At 35.7% G+C, this 21,726-nt stretch overlaps 1 protein-coding gene across 3 annotated transcripts in view; it reads right to left on the bottom strand.

Moving 5' to 3' along the window:
* Positions 1-21,726, bottom strand: part of SCLT1 (sodium channel and clathrin linker 1) — a 118,452-nt gene that overhangs the window by 36,810 nt on the left and 59,916 nt on the right. For 2 of the 3 annotated variants that reach the window (XM_006762804.2, XM_015563311.1), the window contains exons 10-14: positions 12,508-12,598; positions 10,859-10,950; positions 6,603-6,780; positions 4,956-5,054; positions 2,530-2,601 (exon numbers count right to left, since the gene is read on the bottom strand). In XM_006762804.2, coding sequence (XP_006762867.1) covers positions 2,530-2,601; positions 4,956-5,054; positions 6,603-6,780; positions 10,859-10,950; positions 12,508-12,598 — 532 coding nt within the window. The remainder of the gene's footprint in view (positions 1-2,529; positions 2,602-4,955; positions 5,055-6,602; positions 6,781-10,858; positions 10,951-12,507; positions 12,599-21,726) is intronic. The other variant, XM_006762806.2, reaches the window with a different exon arrangement.

Genomic DNA, 21,726 nt, shown 5'->3' with positions numbered 1-21,726 from the left:
TGGAATTATACAGCATGTATGCAGCCTTTTCAGTTGAGGTTCTTTCACTCAGTAATCCTATATAATAAAAGGCTAATATTCAAATTGTCCCTATGGGCGGGAGTTTGACCGACTGGAAGTTAGACGTGTGCCGACCACCAGGGGGCAGCGCAGAACATGAAGGGTGTTGGTGACATGGTGCTGGCAGTGGGTGGCAGCGGAGGCGCTGCCAGCCCTAAAGGGCCTTGATGAGAACAGGACCATGGTGGGATGGTGGAGCAGGTGAGTGGGCAGTGCCAGGCCAAGGTGGGTGCGAAGGGAGGCCCCGGCCGGCAGCTGGCAGCCACTAGGGACCCTACCCATACACGAATCTTGTACACTGGGCCTCTAGTATGCATATAAGTTTCCTCCATGTCTTTCTATGGCTTGATAGCTCATTTCCTTTCAGTGTTAAAAAATATTCCATTGTCTAGACATACCACAGTTCATTTATCCATTCACATAGTAAATGATGTCTTGGTGCTTCCAAGTTTTGGAAATTATGAAAAAAGTTTTTATAAATAGTCATGTGCAGGTTTTTGTGTGGACATAAGTTTTCAACTTGTTTGGGTACATAAAGAGGAGTGAAATTGTTGGATCATATATAGGGGTATCTTCAGTTTTGTAAGAAACCACCAAACTGCCTTCAAAAGTGGCTGTTCCACTTTTCATTCCCAACAGCAATGAATGAAGGTTCCTGTTGCTCCACATCTTTGCCAGTGTTGGTGTTCTGGACTTTGGCCATTCCAATAAGTGTATCTGGCACCTACTTGGTGTAATGAGTGGTATCACACTGTTGTTTTAGTTTGCATTTTCCTGGTGGCATATGATATGGAGCAACTTCTCATAAGCTTACTTTATATCTGTTTATCTTTTTCAGTGTGGTGTCTATTAAGGTCTTTGGTCCATTTTTCAGTTGAATTATTTGTTTTCTTATTGTTGAATTTTAAGAATTCTTTGTATATTCTGGATGAGACTTTTATCAGATATGTCTTTTGCAAATATTTTTTCCTAATCTGTAGCCTGAGTTTCCTGAGAAAATATAAATACTAATTTAAACACTTTTCTCTTTTTCTTTCTTTTTATTACATTTATTGGGGTGAGATATACGATGGAATACTACTACTCAGCCAGAAGAAAAGATGAAATACTGCCATTTGCAACAACATGGATGGACCTTGAGAATATCATGCTAGCGAAATTAGACAGGAAAAGTTAGAAACCATATGATTTCACTCATATGTTAGATATAAAACTGAAAGCAAAAAATAAACAAACAAACAAAAATTCATAGTAACAGAAACACTCATAGGCAACAGTAAACACTTTCAATTAGTCAGTACAGTTTTCCTAATGGAATCAACATGATATCAGATAACATTTAATATTTTTAGTAAAAGCTACTTACCTATGAATTAGAATTGTTTCACTGTAAAGCCCAAGAAACATGTATGAAAATAACCTGAAATTATAATTTTTTTACTCTAAAGTAAGTTGACAGAGCTCTGGTTATTACACAGCTAACAGTTATTTTTAAAATCCCTGCAGGTCTTATCTAGTACATGTTCTTTTGGGAAAATATAAGGAGAAATGTTCTTGTCCTTCCTGAGTTTACAATCCATTAAATAATCCTGGACTAAGACAGGCCCCTCTTCCTCGAAGCTGTTAATTCTTTGGTAGCTAAATCACTCCATGTAAGAGAATAAGCAAAATAGCAGGGTGATAGAAGGAGAAAAACAAAACAAAACAAACAAAAAACCCCCAAAGAATTAGACATGACTAATTTGCCACACTGCATCCCATTAATTTTACCTAATGTTTCTATATCCTTAAAACAAATGACACTAAACAGACAAAAAGTAACACTGTTTGTTGTTCTATTGGTCTCAGGACCTATGCACAATGAATAAGTTCCCAATATGCACACTAGAGTTTGCATAATGTGGAGAAGATGTGATCCTTCTCTCTGGGGTGATTAAATACCAATCAGATATCCTCCCAACTTCAGAAATTCTTATACCTTTATTCCCCCTGTAAGCAAGGTTGTTAAATTCCATTTCATCTATCTTTAAGTTAAATTTATTTATTTAATCCACCTCTAGCCACACAAGAACTCTTTTCCTCACCCCTCTTTGCCTACTCATCCTTCGGTACTCCTTCCTTTGGGAAGCTTGTCTAGCTTCCTTCTCATTCTCATATATACCTTTTCGTTCTCCCTGGTCTCCCACGTGAACCCAGCATGTGGTAGCAGTTGTAGCTGGCCAGGTGCATTCTTTGTCAAAGACAGGTAATCAGAGTAAATGTGATAAATGCCATCCATCTTTCCTGCTAGATTGTAAGTTCCAAGACTTCAGATAACATGTTCATCTTGATTTCCTCTCTGTCCCTAGCATCTAGCATAGATCTTGTCTTAATAAGCACCTTTTGAATGAACTAGGTCCAATACTATGTCTCTTGCCCTTTAAGGTAAGCAATTTCAGAAGAAAATATCAATACAGGCTTTTAACATACCATCTGAAGGACTGACAGCTCTTCTGTTAGTTGAGAAATCTGTACATGATATTGTTTTCTTGTATTGAAAATCTGTAAATTAAGATATTTATGAACTATTGAGGTCTAAAATAAAAATTAATAATATCTAATATACACATTTAGAATAATAATTTTGATAAAAAATAAAGTTGTAACTTTTAGGGCATAAAAGATAAGTAAGCACATGATATATTAAAGAATCAAGAATTTATCATGGAGTAGGAGGAAAGAGACTAAAATAAAGGACAGTAGTTATGAAGCATTTTGGTCCAGGATCCTTTTACACAATAAAAACAGAGATCTTTTGTTTATGATGTGTGTTTTTTTTCTATTGAAATATACCATATTAGAGATTAAAACAGAAAATTTCAAAATATGTACTTATTAATTCCTTCATAACTAACAATAACAAAGGTTTTTACAGGTTAGTGCAAATAATATATTTTCTAAAAAGTAAGTAATTTCTAAAATATTTTGAGAAGAGTGGGATTATTTTACATTTTTGCAAATTTCCATAATGCCTGTCTCAAAAGACCTAACAGGTTGAACAGAGGCCTGAAAGATCTTTAGATAAGGAGAAACTAGATTTTTAGGAGGCGGCTGAATACTCATGTTTGCAGAAAGGTTTGGACTGAATATAGAGATCGCAACACTTCTGAAAAAATTAGAGAGATTATTAAAGGATTCATGCAAAAGACAACCTCCATTGACCATAAAACTAATGTGAATTTATTTTAGAATTAGAAATCAATTAGAGGATGTTTCATATCATGAGCACTTTGATAAAAACAGTTTCATCACATATATACGATGATAGTTAACACCCAGTGAAGGAATACACAGTATATCTAACTATTTTCTATAGGAGCTAACTTTTCTTATTTATTAAATTTATTTATTTTTAAAATATACTTTTATTGATTTTAGAGAGGAAGGGAGAAAGAGAGATATGAGAGAGAAACATTGATTGGCTACCTCCTGCACACCCTCCACTGGGGATCAAGCCCTCAACCCAGGCATGTGCATTGACTGGGAATCAAACTGTGACCTCCTGGTTCATAGGTCAATGCTCAACCACTGAACAAACTGGCCGGGCAAATTTATTTTTCATTAAGTACAGTTGGCATACAATATTATATTAGCTGGAGATGTATGGGAGCTCATTAAGGAAAAAGGTATTATTTTACAATAATTTACGTTAATCATTTCATTGATAAGTCTTTATAAATATGTAGGCAAGGATTTTGATGTAAATATTATAGTAAAAATTAAACTATAAATTTCTGCTTTTTCTAAACCTTGTCTCTGACAAAAGTGTCAACTTAAAAATTACAACCAAGGCTTCTTGAAAAATTGGCTGATTCCAGGGCTGAGACAGGGAAAGTACAGGATGAGAGAGGAACATCACTTATGCAAGAAAGCTAGAGAGACAATCCTATATAATAAAAGCATAATATGCAAATCGACCAATGGCAAATGACCAGTCACTATGACACGTACTGACCACAAGGGGTCAGACGCTCAATGCAGGAACTTCCCCCTGGTGGTCAGTGCACTCCCACAGGGGGAGAAACACTCAGCCAGAAGCTGGGTTCAGCTGGCAAGCCCAGCAGCAGTGGCGGGAGCCTCTCCTGCCTCTGCTGCAGGCGGGCGGTAAGGAACAAGGGGTTGCAGACTGCAAGAGCCCCAGAATCAGGGATTGGGCCTAAGCCAGCAATCAGACATCCCCGGAGGGGTCCCAGACTGCAAGAGGGTGCAGGCCAGGCTGAGACCCCCCCCTCGCCCCCAGAGCATAAATCTCGTGCACTGGGCCTCTAGTTTGAGAATAAAAAGACTGATGGTAATATAAAATAAATTCACAGATATTAAAAAGAGGGGCAGGGCACTTCTTCTTTAGTGAAAAAATGACAGCTTATAAATGTGTAGAAAGAATAGAATATTATCATTCTAATCATTCCATATAATATTTATTTCTGGCAAGAACTATCAATGAATGACAAGACCACTGGATAAAAGATTTTGGTGAAAAAGGATACCTGCATGGTTTCCAAGAATCTCCCCCAATTATTTATTAAGTAACAATGGAGAAATTTGATCTTACTAACTTAACCATGTGGTCAAGCTTAGCATCACCAATGCATACCCTGACATTACAGCTTCCTGATATGTCGGGATGGGAGGTGGGAGGTGTGTATACACATCACTCTGCCATTTCCCCTCCACTGCTGTCCCACTCCACCTCAAATTGCAGGTGCTACTATCCTGAGATGGTTTTTATTTGAAATTTGGTACATTAGTGCAATTAGCTGATATTTAAGTAACTAGGTTCATCAGGCAAAACTTAGGTAGAATTGAGTCTTAAGCTGTAAAATTTTGAATTTGAAATATAATTAAAAGCCCCTTACTTCCTTCTTGGCTCTTGTGGCAGCCTCTTGCATTAACTGAGAAAATGATTTTTTTATTTTCTCTATATCTTCTTCTTTTTGCTTCTCCTCAAGCAGAGCCTGCAGAATATAATTGATGCTATTACAGGTCACATAATTAATAAAGATAACATAATAAATGGGTAAAAACTTATCCACCTACACCCTTCTAGAAAGCAAACATCTTATTTTAAACTTCTGAGACATCTCCACTTGGAGTTCTTACCTCAGTTATGAGTGGTATTTATTTTCTCTAGCCTCCTCACCTGACCTTGTCCCCTTCAACCCATGCCAATCAGGCTTTCACCACCACGATCTCCATACTGACCACTCAGGAGTCAATTTGGAGTAATTAGCAAAGAAGAAATTAAGAGAACTGCTCTTAATTTTTTTAAGTTAATTTAGGTGTTAAGAGAAATTCCTAAGCATTTTATGTCTATTTTGCGCATTTCAACCATTCTAGCAGACAGCATTCAGATGGGAAGATTAGCATTCCCACAGTTTAAATTTGGATAATTATTTATTTTTTATTTCTTATTAGCTTCTTAATATACAACTTATAGATTGCTTTGTTTTTTTTTTAAATATATTTTATTGATTTTTCACAGAGAGGAAGGGAGAGAGATAGTTAGAGACATCGACGAGAGAGAAACATCGATCAGCTGCAGATTGCTTTGTTTTTAATAGCACTCTTGGAAAACACTCTACGCTGTAAGAAAGGAAACTTAAAGCATTTTCATTGTATTTCCCAGCATTATTACACATATACTAGGCATTCAATAAATGCTGGTTAAGCGAATTAATGATCTCTACATAAGGAAGGCAGCAACATTAAAAACAACTATTCATGCTTTATGATTTCTATAAACTATATACCATTCATATGGAAGTGGTAAAAAAAAAACATGATATGTGAGAACATCAGAGTCAATTGCTAGAAGGTTCAAAAAAAGTGAAATAAAGGCTCCAGTTAATAAATCTCTGCAGCTAAATTTAATTCCTGTCAATTAAGCTTCTGCTCTATTAAAGTAATTGTGTAGGTGATAAAGGGGAAATAAAGGTAAGATTCATCTAATTCAACTGAATAAAATACAGGGTATACTGCAATAAAGTGCTGTAATAGGTCTTTTAAAAAATATTTTTATTGATTTCAGAGTGGAAGGGAGAGGAGAGAATAGAAATATCAGTGATGAGAGAGAACCATCGATTAGCTGCCTCCTGCAGGTCCCACAGTGGGGATCGAGCCTATACCCAGGCATGTGCCCTGACCAGGAATTGAACTGTGACTTCCTGGTTAACAGGTCAATGATCAGCCACTGAGCCACACTGGCCAGGCTATAACAGGTCTTTTAAAGAGTATAAGACTATAGGGGATGAAGATTAGTTACACAAGGATTGTAGACAGAAGAAAAGTCTGATATGTATATATAAGCTTTTGGAGAGGGCTGACCCTTTATTATGTTTTATGATATTAAGTCTTACCCTCAATAATGTAGTATGTGTATTAAAGGAGAGCATAGCAATGCCATTTTCACATGTTTATTCTGTAGTTATAGATTCCCTACTACGTCATATGGGGGAATATTCAATATTTTATTTTTTTATAAACATGTTAACTAGTTTCCTTACCTGGTTTTTTTGCAGGTTAGCTTCTTCTAAGAGTTGCATGCTATTTCTGGCGGTTACAACAGCTTCATATCTCTCATTTTCTAATTCATTGTACTTTGCTTGTAACTCTCTGGTCTGTTTTTCCAAATGTGTTTTATCTGCTCTTAATTGGGTGGCTTCTTGGACTGTCACACATAATCTAAATATTAATAGTCACATTGCAAAAGTTAAAAAATTTTAAAGAGAAGGAAGGAGATAGCATATTTACTGAGCACCTGCTACAGGACAAGCATTATTCCTGTTACTTTCATGTGTGTTTTCTCATTTGGTTCACACAAAAGTTCTGCATCGTAGATTTTGTTATTGCCACTTTAAAGAAAAACAGACCCATTTTATTAGAGGTCAAACATTTGATCAAGGCCTTATAGCTAACAAGCAGTGGGGCTGATACTACGCTTAGATATTCAGACTCTAATTATATTACATTTTCTACAGTATCACGGTATAATATAGAATAGTTACATGATAATGTTATAAAGCAAATTCTTAAACAATGAGTGGTTATTTCTATTTATATGTTTTTTTTTTTTCTTTCCTTTTTGCTTGGCTCCTGGTTCCCATGCTCTACCAGGATTACCCATGTTAACTTTGAATGGTTTCCCAAGTTCATAAAATCATATACACACATACACAGCATATGCACACTGATCCATAGGTTTCTAAATGTAATTATTCTGTGTTATAAAAATTAAGATCACTTTTCCGTACTTGCTCTTCTCATTGAATAATACCTTGTAGAAATCCTCTAGCAGTACATCCAAAAGCTCTTTCCTTTCCTACTCTGATGGATGTAATTTTATGTTAATTTGTATGTCCCTGATTACTGGAGGGTTTAAGTATATTTGAAAAATTTTGTTAGCCATGTAAACTGTCACCTTTAAATTTTTCTTCATATCCTTTGCCCATTTTTTCTAATGGGTTATTTACTTTGCCTGTTCCTTTATAAGAACTCTTTGAATATTAAGATATTAACTTTCAATCTGTCTGACATGCTGCAAATATTTTCCCCACATCTACATTTTTATCATTGTTGCCTGTTGACTCTACATAGGGAATTTTTATTACAAGACAAAATTTCACTTTAATACAGTTAAATTTGACTATTTCCAACTTCTTGGATTTCATTTTTTATAAAGGTCATCTCCCTTATCCATAGATTGTGAATGTAAGCTCCTAGATTTCCTCAAAGGAGTGCTATGTCTTTCATCTTTTAACCCCTAAATCTTTAATAACATGTTCCGGTAGGACAACTCTTCCCTCACATTTCATCCTTCCCTTTATATTGAGGCATTTTTTCCCTAAGTGGCGGCAGGAGAAACCTGCTCTGTCCTCTCCCCATCCCTATCCTCACCCGCAAATATACAGCACCAGGAGGAAGCTTCCCAGTGCCCTAGCACACCCCCGACTCGCCCCGCTTCCAGTGGATAGAAGTAAGTCTGTGTTTTATTTCATTCCTCTCCTTTTAAACATTTTGTTGTTGTTTAGTACCTCTGCTTAATCCTAAATGGAGTTAAGGTCCATCACTTAGTCAGGGTTCTGAGCTGTCAGCAGCAAAAGCCAACCTGAGTGGAAGAGGGTTTATTAAAAGGACACTAGGGTAAATTCACAGACTCACTGAGAGAGCTGGAAAACCGGGAATGAAGCTTTGTAGCAAGGAACATGCCCAGAACTTCCCCCACAGAATTAGCTGGTCTCCCTTTTGGAGATAAATCTAGGGAATTCCCCAAACATGGCAGAGAGATGAGATGCAGATGGCCAAAAATAATGACCATAACTGTATTTTTATCAAATCACCTTTGCACTTCCTGGCTTTTGCATCACATATTGAGCTGTCCTATTATTTGCAGCATTTAGGTTTATTAATGTTATCTTTTTCAAAAAGGTATTATTTTTATTATTTAAGGTCCCTCTTATTCTGTTTATTGCTTTTCCCTTTACACCCTACCTTGTGATAGCAATATTATCACTCCTGCTTTCTTTGTTTATAAGTTGCTAATATTTTATACTAAAACCTTTATTTTAAACTAGAGGCCCAGTGCACGGATCTGTGCACCAGCAGGGTCCCTCAGCCTGGCCTGCAGGGATCAGGCCGAAACCAGCTCTCTGACATCCCCAGGGATCCTGGATTGTGAGAGGGTGGTTTTCGGGTGACACACCCTGGAATAGGGCTCCCTCCTCTCTGATTCTGGGTGCGTCACCCGAGAACTGCAACTACCAAGTCACCGCTGCTCAGGAGCTCCTGCATTGAGCGTCTGCTCCCTGGTGGTCAGTTCGCGTCATAGCTACTGGTTGGAGCATCTGCCCCCTGGTGGTCATTGTGCATCATAGCTACCGGTCAGATGGTCACTTAGGCTTTTCTTTTTTTAATATATTTTTATTGATTTCAGAGAGGAAGGGGGAGGGTGAGAGAAAGAGAAACATCAATGATGAGAGAGAATCACTGATCGGCTGCTTCCCTTATGTACCCCCACAGGGGATCGAGCCCACAACCCAGGCATGTGCCCTGGACCAGAACAGAACCTGGGAGCCTTGTGTCTGCAGGCTGACACTCTACCCACTGAGCCAAACTGGCTAGGGCGGCTTTTATATATATATAGATTTAAAACAAATCCTCTGCTTTCCCTTCTTAAGGTCTTTGTTCTAGTTCATTTATTCTCTGTTTTAGGTGTTTTCTAAAATAACATATTACTGAGCCTTGCTTTTTAATCAAAATCTGCATGTCTCTGCCTTTTAATGGAATTTGGTCCTTGCCTTCTTAAATGTAATGATTTCTATGCAGGACATTATTCATTCTGCCTGAATTGGCTAAAGCACCTGTGGCAACAGGTGAAGCACTCCTCCTCTCCCAGAGATCCAGGACACTTGCCACTCTCCTACCATCCCTTCCCCCTTCCCTTCACCATGGCCCCCCAGGCAGGCAGAGCAGGTGACTCACCAGGGCTTATGAAGAGTGAGTCAAAGCTAAGCTATTCATTTAACTCCTGTCTTATTTAGCAGAGCAGGATCCACAGATCATCTAAAAAGCAGGAGGAGGAAAGAGTCCTTTTTTTGGAAGATGGAAAGAAGTGACTTATGCTTCTTAGATGCTTGTGGCATTTGAAAAGATCACAAACAATTTTAAATAATAATTTTAATAACTATAATATTAAGTATTTATTGAGCTCAAAATGTCTTTGATTTTTATGGATGTAAGATGACCATTAAAAAATATAGCTTTTCAATTGGCAGTTCCATTAAATTGGATACAATCACACCTTAACATACTGGCTGAACAATGCTAGAGACACATATCAAGGACACTAATAATTCTGTTTCCTCTTATACAAAAATACGAGAGATTTTTTTAAACCATACTGTGAATTTACAGGTAGGCTGCGGTCACGATATTGTTAAAAGATTACAAATGACAATTTTCAAGTTTCTTAAGGGAACAGCTAATAAGAGGAAACGAGCAAAACAAAAAAAGATTCTAGAGTGAATGTTTGCACTAAGATAGCAATGAAAAATAAAGCTATAGAAGTAGTCCAGCCCTGGCTGATGCGCTCAGTGGTTAGAGCTCTGGCCTGCACACCAAAGGGTCTCAGGTTTGATTCCAGGTCAAGGACAGGTACCTGGGTTGTGGATTAGATCCCTGGCCCCAGGCAGGATGTGTTCGGGAGGCAACCAATCGATGTGTTTCTTTCACAATGATGTTTCTGTCTCTCTCTCCTGCCTTGCTTTCTACTTTCTCTAAAAATCAGTGGAAAAATACCCTCGGGTGAGTATTAAAGCACAAGAATTAAATAAAAATGAAAAATAAAAAGTATCTAGACCTTCAAAGATAACTTAAAAGTATTGCTTCGGAAACCTCCAGGGAAACCATTTATAATGATTTCTCAAGTATTTTTTTCTCTTTTGTATCTGCTTAGTAAGAAATGGTTTTTATAAGATTTTTACCCAACTTCATTATTATTTTTCTCTGCTTCAGGATAAAAAGAACCTTTTTGATTTTGGGATTGTTTAAAATTAACTATGATTGCTGTAGAGAAAAGGTAAAGATAGAAATGATCTTTGAATATATGTTCAAAATATACCAATCTTTTGAATACATTTTTTTAGGTAAATAATGTTCAAAATATCAGATTTTTTGTGTAGCACTTATAAAATACATACTGATACTCTAATGTAGAATATCTTTTGAAAAGTATAGGCAAAGCTAGACGTATCTAACAATGTACCTTGTTTCTAACTGTTTTATGCTAGATTGCAACTGCTGTAAACGCCTATCTGATGCGTCCTCTCTTCGTTGGGAAGACACCATATCCTCCTCCTAGAAAATAAAGAAACTGGAAACTTACTTTGAGCATGTGAAAATTCAATTCATCATTCTACAGCACAAAGACAATAGTTCACTCTCTAAAGTACACTATTAGAATTTGATTTAAAGTTTAAAGAAGCAGGACCACTTGAGGAACAAATACGTATACTAAAAATGGTGAAGAGAACCTCCCTGTATTAGTTACCATCAATCCTGTATTAAATAATCAATAATCAAAATAGTCATTGCATATAGATTTCTACTACAGTATTTCTATAGTGCAGTCAGTCTGCCTTTCACACAAGCTCTGTTAACGAGGTTATACTGCATCCTTTATAATAATAGGATAGTTCTTCTTTGACATGGAGATGCTTTAAAATATATGTAGGTTTTATTCGAACAACCTTTAAAAAAATTTCTGTCTATCTTTTCCTATCTTCTGATGTGTTATTTTTTATACCATTTTAATTCTTCTATTGGCTTTTAGTTATATCTGTTTGAATTACTTTTTTGGGGTTGCTCTAGAGATTATAAAATGCATCTCTAACTTACCCCAATTTACTTACAGTTAATATTTAATGAATTCAGAGAAAATGTCAAATCTTGCAGCAGTGTATTTATTGCCATATACCATCCTAGTTTTTAGTGCCTTGCCTGTCATATCTTACATCTGCATACTTCACAAATCCATCAAATACAGTGCTAAGTTCTGCTTTAAAGCAGTCAAGTCTTTTAAGGTGTTAATAAGAGAAAAGAAAAAATATGTTGATATATTATTTCATAGTTATAATTCCTGTTGCTCTTGATTTCTTCCTATATCTAAGTTGCCATCTGGTGTCACTTCCTTTCAGCCTAAAGAATTTTCTTCAGCACTTTTGAAGTACAGTTCTGCTAGTTACAACTTCTGTTTTTATCTGAAAATGCCTTTATTTTGCCTGCATTTCTGAAGTACAGTTGCACTGCACATAGAATTCTTAGTGAGCATTTTTTTTTTTTTTTGCCTTCAGCACTTCAGATATATTATTCCAATGTTTTCTGCTTCCACAGTTTCTTGATGGGAAGTCAGCCATTACTCATGACCGTTCCTGTTTATGCCATTTCTCTGTTGCTGTTTTCATGTCTTCTCTTTATAACTGGCTGTCAGTGTTGTCAGGATGTATCTAAAAGTGATTTTCTTTGTGCTTATCCTACTTAGGATTACTGAGATTCTTAGATCTGTTAATATTTTCTACCAAAGTTTGGAATTTTTCAGGCATTATCTTTTTAAGCATCTTTTTTGCTCCCCCCCTTCTGCCTTTGCCTGCTAAATCCAACAGCTGGGTCCACGGAGAGTGAGTTTCACTGACTGCCCTCGCTGCCAACAACTACACTTTCCTATCTAGTAAGTTTTGGTAGTTATTTCCAATATTATATTTTAGCTGCCTAATTTTATATTTAGAGGGCAAAAAATGATTAATGCCTTTTCCAGCAGTCCTGTTTAACGCCTAATCCAAATAGATCAGTAATAAAATACATGGAAAACACTAAGCTATGGGCAATCAATCAGTTGTCTTAGAAATAAGAAAATACCTTCTTCTGCATCTCTCCTTGAAAATCTTCAGTCACTTTAGTTAACTGTTCCACTTTTGCAACTGCAACTCTCATATCTAACTTGGCTTGCCTAAAACAGAAAGTAAATTAGTACAGTTTTCATACACCATAAAGAATGTAAAAAATTAGAAAATGTAAATTTGGTAAAAGGAGTACTGACTTTTGTGCACATACATGTTTAGGAAGGATAATCTGCTAAGACCAAATCTGTATAATAGATGGCTTCCTCCTTTCTATCTTGGCAGGTCATCTACTCTGGCTCCCTGCTGTTGGATATGAGACTGCTAAGACGCTCTTGTGGTCAAGTGAACCAAGCCTCTGTAATAGATGGTTTCCTTGTTTCTAATTTGCCTAATGATTCTACTTCTAAATAGTCTCTAAATTGTGTAATCCATTTTTCACCTCCATTGTCTAAACTTTGGCCCCATTATTACTTCCCAGGGCTATTCCAATAGATTACAAATTCATCTCTTCACTGTTGGTCTCCTCTTCAATTCATCCTCTATAATGCATCTTACTTGCCAAAAATTTCATCCAGTGATAAAAATTATCGTTTAATAATGATTTCTAGATTCTCCACTTCTTTGGGTACACAATCAACACTCCTCTGCATGGCATGTAAGACTAGCCATCATCTGGTCTTCAAGAGTCTCATGTCTTGCCAATTCCCCGCATGTAATTTATGTTCCAGGTATAACAGATTACTAGCTCACTGTTTCCTAAACACATCCTTGTCTATTTTTTCACCTGTTTGATTAGACTATCTTTTTATGATAACTTCTTCAATCTTTCGGGCTTCGTTCAAAAGTCTCTTCATTTCAAGTATTCCCTAACTTGTCCTAGGTAAAAGACCCTAAAATCCCAGTCCTCATAATACATGATACTTTGTACATTACTAACAGATACCTCTTCATGGAATCTGAAGTTTATAAAGAATGAAATTAAGATCATTAAAGGGTAACATTCTTTAAATTATTAAGTCCTCAGCAGAGACTATAGTATCTAGCACATAGTTGAAGTAAATATATAATAAATGAATGAAAGAGAACACAAAAGGAAAGGAGACAATCACAGGTATATCTTGATATTTTACTTAGATTGTGCCTATCCAATTTGATATTTAGTGTGCAAATCCTAGAATAATTTTGTGAATCTTTCATTTGAAACAGAATCTCTCTCCCACATAATTTTAAAAAATTCGAGACAATGGTCCTAAGACCTGTTTTTGTAAGTCATTAAAAAAAACTCTTATTAAAGTATTTAAATTATTATGTCTTCTAAAACACACAAAAAACCTGTTTTTTGAAGAGGAAAATATGTAGTAGTTCATACATACTTATTTATTTCTATATTATTCCAGAAGATAGTTATTTCTAGTTATTATTCCAGAAAATAGTTGTTTCTATCTACTTCTGCCATGAAATACTGAAAAGTATTCTAGAATAAAAGCTGTAAGGTCTGTTGTCTATACCTGGCTCTACCAACATAATAGTCATGTGAACTAGGTCAATCACTTAACCTCTCTGAGTCTCAGAATTTTAGCTATAAAACAGAAATAAAAACATTTTTTTCCTGCATAGCTTACAGAATTATCATAATGTTTAAATAAGTTAATTCATATTAAAACACTTTATAAACTTTATTGGAGTTTTTACAAATGTAAGCTATCATCATAATCTTGCACCCCCCTCCCTTTTTTTTTTAATCGCTAGGAACTGGTGGTCTAGAGTTACTGTACAGTTGGATTGATAAAGCTTGGGGAATGGATGTCTGCCCTTGATTCCTGGCCAAGAAATGAAAAGTGGGATTTATGATGTACAGCTTAATGTCTGAACCAGTCAGGTAACCCCCAGCCAGGATTTGTTTACTGATGGTTTTCACCTGGAATAGTTGGTTAGCTAGCCAGGTTGGGCTATGTGACTAGAAGGATAAAAAAAGGCCCAGCCTTGAGCTTTCTTGAAGCCAAAATTCATTGAACACATGTTGGTAGTCAATCTGGAGACAAAGCATGTCTTTGTCTGAATAAAGACCCTGGGGCACTATGCCTGGCTATACTGGGCCCCCTAGGGTTGCCTGTGCTCTTTTTCTTGCTGCACAATATCCTTTGCTTTTACATAAAAGCCTTAAGTGAGTAGCTCTGGGGAGTCTGGAGAGTCCCTTCAAATATTTAAACTTTGAATCTTTAGAGGAACCAACAAAAATAATCCTAATTTTATTTTATGAGGGAAATTCATTAACTATATGTTTATAATATTTAACATGCAAACGTTGTATATATGTCTGCTTGTGTACAAATTATATCAAGGTCAAAAATAATTTTCATTCTAGAAAAATAAATTTGATAAAAAATAAACAAGAATAACTAAACAATCTTGATGTCACAACTAACCACATATTTTATTTTTGTCCCAAAGGAATATTTTTAAAAGCACATTATTTCATTTTCACACATGCTTCCTTGTTAAACAATTTAAAATTTCTGGGATTTATCTTTAATTTAATATTAATCTTTATAAATATTTTGTTATTTATAAAAAACAAAGCTTTGCTCTGTTATGCAAAGTATAAGCAAGTATAACATAAAAGACAGGATATAGTACTTTAAATTATAGCATTAACTTGGACACAAATTAAAATGCTTTAACATCATTACATGCTTTTGAAATTTAACATCAAACAGAAAGAGTCTACTTTATAAATTTTTATCAGTTTCTTTTGCAGTCTCATATTAAGGAAATACTAGAAATGTTTACAATAATTTTCATACAATGAAAAATGATAAGAATCTGAGCAAAATAAGATACAGATTTTACTTATTTGATATACAGTCTAGTTTTTCTCTTTAAAATAAAAGAGAAACGCATCCCTTGGTACTTTAATAAGTGTTCCTACAATTATACAGTACTGTAGTAAAGCTAATTATTTATGTTTAAAAATTCTGATTTTTTGTTAATCCTCACCCGAGGAGATGATTTTTTTCTATTGATTTTTAAAGAGAGTAGAAGGGAGGGGGAGAGAAACATTGATTGGCTGTCTCCCAGGGACTGGGGATGAAGCCTTGTGCCCCCTGCTTTTTTAAAAAATATATTTTATTGATTTTTACAGAGAGGAAGGGAGAAGGATAGAGAGTCAGAAACATCGATGAGAGAGAAACATCAATCAGCTGCCTCCTGCACACCCGCTACTGTGGATGTGCCTGCAACCAAGGTACATGCTCTTGACCGGAATCGAGCCCGGGACCCTTAAGTCCACAGGCCCACGCTCTATCCACTGAGCAAAACCAGCCAAGGCTATGTTTAAATGTATTGGGAATCCCCAAAATTAATTTTAGACAAAGTTCTGAAACTTTAAGATAATTTCTGCTTTAAAAAACTGATGGTAAACAGCAAAACTGAAAAATTTTTATCTTAATTGTTTTCTTCTTTCAATCTTTAGTGGCTATCTAATGGTTATACCTATTCAAAAGACGAGCCTACCAAGAAACTCTGAAAGCAAAAGGTATTAATAATCCACATACTGAACTGTCAAAACTTTAAAAAAGAGGCACTTGAGGTCTTTAAAAATTTAATTCAAAATTATACATAAAGTAGTTCAAATTCTAATTTCCATGTGAGAATATAATTTTCTAATATACCAGTTATAGCTGTCTATACTTTCCGTTCATGAACATGAGCTTTCTCCAATTCTGTATGCACAGGCTCTCAGTCTCATTAATTTACAAGGTCTGGGGCTGGTCCCTGGCCATCAGTGTTTTTCAGCATCTCAATAGCTGATTCTGATATACAGCCATTGTCTTAGATTTTACAGAATAACTACACAATCAACATGTTTATATTTACAGAACGATTGCAAACAATGATTAAAAATATAGTTTGAGTCATATAACTTTGGGTATCACTGACAAACTGGAGAACATTTTAATTCATTTTCTATTATTAAGTAGGCTATGCAATGGACATGCTCAACAATGTTAATCAAGTTGTGATGCTTGAGACACACAAGGTGTTTTGGAAGGTTGCACAAAACACACAGAGATAGGAGAGATACAGTAATCTTAAGGAGGGCCACAAAGCACACTTTAAGCATCACAAAAGTTTAAAATAAAGTTTTATGATTCAAAGTAGGTAGCACATTTGCATTTGTTCAAAGAATACTTAAGTGAGAGATATTTAAAATGAAAATTGGCAGAGGACTAGCAAGTCTCATAAACAGAGGTAAAGAGAAAGCTTCAAGAAGGAACAAAATAAGCATAACGGTAGGAACCTGTAGGGCAGTGGTTCTCAGCCTTGGCTGCACGTTAGAATGCCCTGGGAATCTTTTTAAAATCCTGATTTCTGGGCTTCATCCTCCGGAAATTGTTTCTTTGTTACTAATGTTGTGGCCCCAGCCCATAACAAAGAAACAGAATTTAGGGAAGGGAGGAAATCAGACAAGAAAGGCGATGAAAATTAGTGACAATGACCTTAATTGACAAGTTAAGTAATCTGTATTCATGTAAAGGCAAAAGGAAGCTAGTTGAAGAGTGGGATAAGGGCTGCACTTTAGGGATTTAAACCTGACATCTGTGAAAAACAATGGACTTGATGGGTCTGTCTCCGTCTAACCAATGTATCATAATAAATGAGCAAGAACAGCAAAAGGCTAAACCAGAGTGATGGCAACAATGAATAAACAGTTCCACTGGGAGAGATGGCATAGATGTGACAAAGACAGAATTTAGAGATTCTATACAATCTTCCTTAAACAAATATTTGTTGAATGCTCATAATATGCCAGGCACTGAGCTTCAAGTGCTGGTGGCTCATTCAGTTGCTTTGTTTTTTATTTTTATTAAATTTTATTGGGGTGACACTGGTCAAAATGAGCATACAGGTTTCAAAATCTGTATATAGCACCATGTATCCACCACACGAAGTCAAGCCTTGCTTTGTTTTTCTAACTATATTTCAGGAGCCCTATATTTACTCTACTGGAGCACCTACATAAACTAACAAAGCACTGTTAATTCAGTGGTAAACAAGAGAGACAAAGTCCCTATTCTCATAAAGTTTACATTGCTGTGAAAGGATTCAGATAATATGTAAACAAATAGATTAGGTAATTTTAGAAGTGATAATTCTCTGAAGTAAATGACATAAAAACAATGAAAGAGAGACTTGGGTCCTCAGGGACAACCCGTCTAAGAAGGGATATTTGAATTAAGATCTAAAACACGATAAGGTCAACTTACAATTTAGGGTGAAAGAGTTACAGGCAGAGTAAATTAACAATAAATGCAGAGTTTGAGAAAAGCACTTAAAGAAATGGCAATTAGCTGGGATGTATCATTAATAGGAAGGTAGAAGATAAGGCAGAGAGGAAGGCAGAGGTTAGATCATGTAAGTGCAGAAAGTCCTCAATCAAGAAAAAAAAAAGACTTATGTACTACTCTTTGTAATACTTTAAGCAATAAAATAAAATTTATTTATTTATTTACTTTTTAAATTTTGTTTTATTGCTTAAAATATTACAGAGTGGTACATATGTCTCCTCCCCGCCCCACACCTTCCCTGGGCCTCCCCTACCCTCCAGTGTCTTGTGTCCATTGGTTATGCTTATATGCATGCATACAAGTCCTTTGGTTGATCTCTTACCCTCCTCCCCCCAACTCTCCCCAGCCTTCCTGCTGTAGTTTGACAGTCTGTTCGATGCTGCTCTGCCTCTGTCTCTATTTTTGTTCATCAGTTTATAATGGTCTTTATTATCCATAAATGAGTGAGACGACAACCAAGAAAAATAGATGATTTTGTTTTAAATCAAAAAGGTACCAGTAATCTTGAAGAGAAGACTAGAGAGGCAGGAATAAATCCAAATGGAAAGAAATTCCAGAAAGACTAGAGCAAATTCACTCTTCTCCCAAGCAATTTCAAAGACTAGAAAGGATAAACTATAGTAAAATGAGGAATCATCAGGGGGTGGGAAATCTTGGAAAAGCCCCACAAAAGAGAGACTAAATTTTTAAAATGAGTGAACATAAGTGAAGGAACAAGATATAAGAAGGAAAAGAAGAGATTTGGGGTTGTACGTATGCAAGAAATGGGAATAGAGCTTAGTAGAAAGGATAAAATAAGAAAGGAAGGCTTCATCTGGAACTAGGAGTTATAGCAGCAACAATGTAGGTAAGCCTGATTTTCCAGAGCTAGGAAGGGAAATATCTACTGCCTATTTATGACAGTAATACCAACTCTCAAACCTACTAGCATCTGCTTTGTAAGCATTCTCCATGTCTATCTACTTGGATAGGTCGTATACTAAAGTAGAATGGAGGAGATCAAAGACAATGAGAGTCATTGAATACTGCAACACTGCAAAGAAGATCATATTTCCATTCCAGAGATGAGGAAACTGAAGTTCATTTGGTTAAGCAACCTGGCCAAGTCAATGAACCAGTACCAGAATACAAAATAGAAAATAAAAAATAAGAAAACAAAACTAGAACTATCTGATTTCAAAGCCTACGCTATTTATACTTCATACTACACAGAAACACATTTTTAGGTTAGGAGTGCAAATGTGAATATTTGCAAAATAAAATTATTATCAATAAAATACATATTTTGAAATAAATCAGTAATCAATTGTTAGAGGCAAAACTCCCAAACAATGAAGTTACGGATCTGTTCCTACTCTTGAACAATATGTTCTGGACATAAAGTTTAATATTCCTCTTTCTGACCCTTAAAGATTAAGCACGAACAGTATACTAGTAAACATTTAAATAATGGGTAACTGTAATTAAAACAGTGTGAACAGACAGAAAAATGACAGCAAAGCCCTATTTCTTAAAACATGCTAGTCTTAGGAGACTAGCAGCCAGCACATAAGGAACTGTCTGGCAAATTCTTATGACTAAGCTCAGGCCATTTCTCACACGGGACAGTTTCCAAGAGACTCTGAATCAAACATAGTGATCCAGGGATTCCAGATTTCCATAGCATTCTTATAACAGAAGACACAATATTATTCAAATTGGAACATAAAACAGCTGAGAAAAAACTATTATCTCAGCTAAAATAAAACTATTACCTGGCAAAGGTACATGTATTTTTGAAAAAAAAAGAGATTACATAAAAATTATTGGCACAGACAATGTTTTTGAAGAAAAAGATTAAAAACGAACACAATAAATATGCAGACTGATTTATGTAATTTAGCCTTTGTTGCATTAAACATAATAGATTGATATAAAGAATCATACTGGTATCAAATTCCTCTTATGTTTTTTAATTAAACTTCTTATTTAAAAAATCCTTTCACTATCACATTTTAAATATCTCCTGGATTTTATTTCATATTTAAATAGAGCACTAACCATTAAAAAATACTTAACTGCATCTATCATGCATTCAAACTTTGAGATGATTGGTACTAAAAACATTTAAAAGTCGGTATAGCTTAAAGCCTGGATCCATAATGAGAAACTCTGATAATCTTTTCATTCATTTTGCAAAGCTACTATTAATTATATTAAAAATGGTTTTCTCTGGTGTGTTGTTTTTGAAATCAACCACTAAATGGTCACACATTACTGCATAGCTGAAGAATATAAAATATAATTTTTATAAACAATGACACTCCAAGAAGACAGTTGTGCCCCCACAAGATCAATGATAAAAGTACACAAAGAGAAAACCCACATAAATTAGTTTAGCTTTGCCCCTCTGATGAAGTGCAATTTAATAAATTATTTAATTAACTGAATCACTCAACAATATTTTTGGAGCACTTGCCCCGTGTCTAGCACTGGGCTAGATGATGGCAAGATAAAAATGACTAAACTATGAGCCATATCTTTAAGGATCTTAAAAACTAGTACAGAGAGATTAACTTATAAAGAATTAAAGTATACTAGAGTGTTAGAAATGCTAGGAGAGAAGCAACTGCAGCTACAGCTGAGGCACAAAGGATGGCACACCTGGTTCTACCTGGGGAGGAAGAAACCATTAAGATTCCGAAAAACATTTCTAGAACATGTGACAGTTGAATGTTGAGAGGATATTTATCAGAGAAGAGCATTTCAGGCTGCCTGAACAATGTGAACAAAATAAGGGAGTTAGGAAATTGTATGGCTTGTCTGGAAAACTAAGAGTAGTTGAGAAAATTGAGGTGACGAGTGACAAGATCTAAAGTAGCCAGGGGTCAAGTCATAGAGGACTTTATGTTGTGCCGAGTAACTTGGATTATATCCAATGGCATTTAGTAGCCCTTGAAGGACAGTGACATAAATCAGATTTTATTTTAGAAAGATCATTTTGATGACAGCATGAGAAAGGAAGATAGGGAAGAAATAAGCCAATTTGGAGGTTACTCAGATGAGAAGACAGACTGAGCAAAGGCAATAACAACACAGTGACGTAGAAGTGAAGGATCTGAGAGACATTTGGAAGGCAGAGTTGAGACAGAAAAGAATTTAGGATACCTCCTAGTTTTCTGAAGCAGGAACTGGATGGTGCCAGTCACAAACATAAAGATTCAGGATACATGATAGATAATAAGCTCAGTTGAGAGCCTGCTGAGTTTCAAGGGCCTCTGAATCATCTGGGTGGAGACAATCAAGAAAAACTTGAGCTAGAAAAATTGAATGGGGGTCTCATCTTTATAGAGATCGTTGAAGCCACAAAAGTGTGCATGAGATTAATGGGTCAAATTAATAATTTGAGGCACACATAAACTTATTAAAGATCGTTTCTACCCCAGAGCACACTTGTGTATGTTTAAGTTCTCAATAAATATAAAATAAATTGGCAAGTTACAGATTCTTTATATGAAGACTAGAGGCCTGATGCATGAAATTCGTGCAAGGGGTTCAGCCCTCTCAGCCACCGCGGCTTGCCTCGGCCATCACAGTCCTGGCTTCGTCCAGGAGGACATCCAGGGAAGGTCATTCGGCTGTCTCGTCTAATTAGCAAATTACACTTTTATTATTATAGATACTATCTATGTGTGCTAATAAGATCATTCCTTAGTGGCTAAAATATTTTTCAATAAACATTCTAATGGTGACACAGGATAACACAGACCCCTATGCAAATACTTTAGTCAGTCTGTATAGCACATCGTTTTACCAAGATAATATCGGTTATTCCTGAAAAATATCAACAGATGATAATCCTTTCCTTCAAAGACTTTACAAGGAAGATACAAAATCTGAGCAGGAAT

This window comes from Myotis davidii, unplaced genomic scaffold (genome assembly GCF_000327345.1).
Source record: "Myotis davidii unplaced genomic scaffold, ASM32734v1 scaffold438, whole genome shotgun sequence".
Lineage (NCBI taxonomy): Eukaryota > Metazoa > Chordata > Mammalia > Chiroptera > Vespertilionidae > Myotis > Myotis davidii.
This window is presented reverse-complemented; position numbering and strand designations above follow the sequence as displayed.